This window comes from Myotis davidii, unplaced genomic scaffold (genome assembly GCF_000327345.1).
Source record: "Myotis davidii unplaced genomic scaffold, ASM32734v1 scaffold2100, whole genome shotgun sequence".
Classification (NCBI taxonomy): domain Eukaryota; kingdom Metazoa; phylum Chordata; class Mammalia; order Chiroptera; family Vespertilionidae; genus Myotis; species Myotis davidii.
In genome coordinates, this window is record NW_006292458.1 from 719,890 (window position 1) to 723,900 (window position 4,011).

At 53.1% G+C, this 4,011-nt stretch overlaps 1 protein-coding gene across 1 annotated transcript in view; it reads right to left on the reverse strand.

Annotated features, from left to right (window-relative positions):
* Positions 1-3,280: 3,280 nt before the first annotated feature.
* Positions 3,281-4,011, reverse strand: part of TRPM4 (transient receptor potential cation channel subfamily M member 4) — a 42,766-nt gene continuing 42,035 nt past the window's right edge. Inside the window, 2 exon segments of the mRNA XM_015565454.1 lie at positions 3,281-3,645; positions 3,871-4,009. Of these exon segments, the coding sequence (XP_015420940.1) occupies positions 3,641-3,645; positions 3,871-4,009 (144 nt within the window). The 3' untranslated portion in view covers positions 3,281-3,640.

Below are 4,011 nucleotides of genomic sequence, written 5' to 3' on the forward strand. Positions count from 1 at the left end.
ACCACACCAGCCATCAGCATTTTTAAAAATTGATTTTTAGAGAGAGAGGAAGGGAGAGGGGGGAGAGAGAGAGAGATATCAGTGTGAGAGAGAAACATCCATTGGTTACCTCCCTCACATACGCCGATGGGTGATCGAATCTGGGTTATATGCCCTGACTGGGCATCGAACTGGCAACCGTTCGGTGCACAGAACGACACTCAACCAACTAAGTCACACAGGCCAGAACTGTCAGCTCTTAACTGAGCTCAACAGGTAGCAAACCAGGCCCAGTGGATTGTGGGAACCTCTGGAAATGGGGAGATTGGGGCGGGGGGCACACTGAGCCAGTGGCCTTGCTTCAGGCAGTAGAGTGGGGAACAGCCTTCCCTCCAAAGGGGTAGCTGCTACTCTTCCATTGCAAAACAGATACATGAGTTCCAGGCCGGCTGCAACCCGAATATACCGTTTACACTTAACCGTGTCAGACCTTACTAGCTGTCAAGTTTGAGTGGCCTTCTCCAAAATGGAAACGTAAGGCTGGGATAGTCACAAGGCCTCCCGAGGGTCAGGACGCTGGCTGCTTTCAAGGAGAGCTTAATAGCTGCCTTTTCTTAAAAGAGGTGTCCATGGCCCTTGCTGGGGTGGCTCAATAGATAGAGCGTCAGCCTGTGGACTGGAGGGTCCCAGGTTCGATTCCCAGTTGGGGCACATGCCCGGGTTGCTGGCTCCATGGCCAGTGTGGGGCATGCAGGAGGCAGCTGATCAATAATTCTCTCTTATCATTGATGTTTCTCTCTCTCCCTCTCCCTCTCTGAAATCAATAAAAAAATATTTTTTAAAGGGGGGTGCACATGGTGGCTACCTCCGGCAGGTGGCGCTGTTGAGCTGGGAAATGGCCTCAGTTCGCAGCCATTAAATCATCACAGTTGAGATTTCCTTTCCTCCTTCTGGATTCTGCATTGTTCCGGTAGACTCCCACGAAGAGGGGGAGAGGGCGGCACATACTGCCCTTGCTGGTTGGCAGAACCCCGACACTTATAGGATATCCACAGGGTGAGCAGGGGGGACATCAGTATCAACTGTCCCCTCAATAGTGGAAGTCACTGCCTGGATGGCTTGGCTCAGTGGTTGGTTGAACATCAACCTGTGAACCAGGACGTCACGGTTCTATTCTGTGCCTGGGTTGTGGGCTCAATCCTCATTGTGGGGCGCGCAGGAGGCAGCCAATCAATGATTCTCTTTCATCATGGATGTTTCTATCTCTCCCTTCCCCTTTGAAATCAATAATATATATATATATTTTTTTAAATACTGGAAGCCACACTGCACACTGAATGGGCCCAAAGGTCCCTACCTCACAGCTTTCTTCCCCCACCGGGAGCCTTCTCAAGTGAATTCAGGTGCGTTTTCCTGCAGGGCACGTGGACCAAGGAGTCTAAGATGCCTGAGTCAGGGACGGCAGCATCAGCCTGAGTGGAAGTTCCCTCTGTGGGACATACTGTGTCCAAGATCCATAAATGCTGGTCCTTGTTGGACCTCCTTGGTAGGTAGAGGCTGCAGAACCAAACAGTTCATTCATTCATTCTTTCTTCTTTTTATTGTATATCTTTATAGTGTCACAAACAAGTGTGACAAATCATTCGGCATCTTGGTGTTTTCTAGAGCTGGACAACTTAGATCTTATTCATCAGCCTCCTGAACTGTTCCTTTTTCAGAAACAGAGACACCGTCCCCAAATTTTCTGATATCCTTGGGTTTTTTTTTAAAATATATTTTATTGATTTTTTACAGAGAAGAAGGGAGAGGGATAGAGAGTTAGAAACATCGATGAGAGAGATCAATCAGCTGCCTCCTGCACACACCCCAGTGGGGATAAAAAAAGAGAGAGATAGAGAGCTAGAAACATCGATGAGAGAGATACATCGAACAGCTGCCTCCTGCACATCTCCCACCGGGGATGTGCCCGCAACCCAGGTACATGCCCCTGACCGGAATCGAACCTGGGACCTCTCAGTCCGCAGGCCGACGCTCCATCCACTGAGCCAAACCGGATTCGGCAAAGCAGCTGAATTTGACACAAGTTCAATGTCATTGCCTTCGAGAATCAGCTCTTCGTTCTGGGCTTGAGATACTGATCAAGCGACTCCTGGCCTCGTCCGAACTCTGCGGATGTATTTTTCGCCCAAGAAATTTCTACATTTCAACGAGAGAACCCTTCGCCTCAATAACGACGTTGGTGGGGAAGTGAGCGGACGCAGACCTCATCTTGAAACAGAAGCCCAGTGTAACGCCCTTGATCCTGTCCTGTATATGACCGCAGATAGGGCGAACTGTGGCCAGTTCCTTCCTGTTTCCCATTTGTCAATCCGGAGCCTCTTCTTTTTCTTTCCGAGGAGCCTGAGCTCTACATGGATGTGGTTGAAGTCCCTCTGCAGGGTGCCCCCGGGGCCCTTCACAATAACTGTGCGCCCCTCCAGCGTGATGTCCACATTTTCGGGGATGTCCACAGTCTGATTGCTGAGAATGGTCGTCATCCTCGCAGTAGATGCGGCAAAGAGGAAGCCTCGCTCTTTCTTTTTTTTTTAATCTAATTTTGTTTTGTTTGTGAATCCTTACCCGAGGGTCTTTTTTCCCATTGAAATCTGGTTGCCGCACAACACTTGGCCATGTTTCAAAGCCACTCTGCACCCAAAGAGGCAGATAGCTGGAACCGCTCCAACGTGGAGAAAGGGTGTTTTGGTTGTGATTTCTGGAGGCGCTGGTTGTTGCCGGCTTTCCAGCTATTTAACTAATAATCGCTGTCGGTTCAGCCTTGTCATTACCAGTTTAGCTTGTTGTGGGTTGTTTAGTTAAACTGCCTGGATAATGATGCATATTTGCTTGATTCCTTGTGCGCGTGGCCTGTAATTTCCCACTAATTAGACTTTTTAAAGACACATAGGCTGTTATCTGCTCAAATTTGCATCATCTGTTCCCCTGTTGCCAATGCAGATGTACACAGCGCCCACCCTCCCCGCTCCAAGGAAGAATTTGCTTCCGCCCCTGAGTTCTGTAAAGCAGGGAGCTGGGGGGTGCGAGCGGTTCTCTTCCCGCTGAAGTGAGAGCCATCAAAACAGCGCCGACAAGAGGGGCTGGGCCAGAGTCAGATAGGAATAGTGGGGCTGAGAGGAGGGAGCAGACCCCGAGATGTCGGAAATACAGCAAACTGACCAAGGATCACAACCCCCACCTCCCCGCCAGCTCTAACCCCGACGCCCCAAGGATCTGGACACCACCAGTTCCCCAAGAATCAAGCATCCAGACTCTCAAGTGGCTTTATTTCCCCCGTGTGGGGAGCTGAGTGCCTCTGTGGTCCCTGTGCCCCCAGGGCCCTGTACCCTTCTCCCGCCCAGCGGGCTGTGGCGGGGCCTTCAGGGGTGGGCCCTGCCTGGGCTCCTGAGGCTGCTCCTCCCAGAGTGGGGCTGGTTCTGGGAGGGGCCGGGCCTGCTGTGGTTCCATCGGGTGAGACTCCTGCAGTGGTGCCGACAGCGATCCAGTCCGCGGCATGGGGCCCACCTCCAGACAGGGCCGCCACGTACTGGGGTGCAGGGCCAGCCAGGCCTTCCTCTGGGGGCAACAGCTCCCCATGGCGCTACTCCTTGAAGCCTGCCGTCAGGGCTCAGTCTGGGGGAGGGAGAGGGGCGAGAACAGGTGGTGGGCACAGAGCGGAAGACAGTGGGAGGCCGGCGAGAAGCAGAAAGACCCAGGAAAGGTCCAAAGGAAGCCCAGAGGGTGGAGGAGAGACAAAGAAAGGATCGCGAATGAGAAAGAGAAACAGGGGAACACGGGCCGGGAAAGGAGGCAGTGACAGAGGCCGGAGGTACATGCAGGGCGGCCCTACCCACTCACCTTTGGGTCCAGGCGGGGTCGGGGGTGAAGGCCCCCCTGGCGGAAGCAACGCAGAGCGGCTCAGGGCCTCGGCCACCCAGCCCAGGACGCGGCTACAGTGCTGGACCTGGGGAGCAGATGGGGTATGGGTTGGGGGGCCCT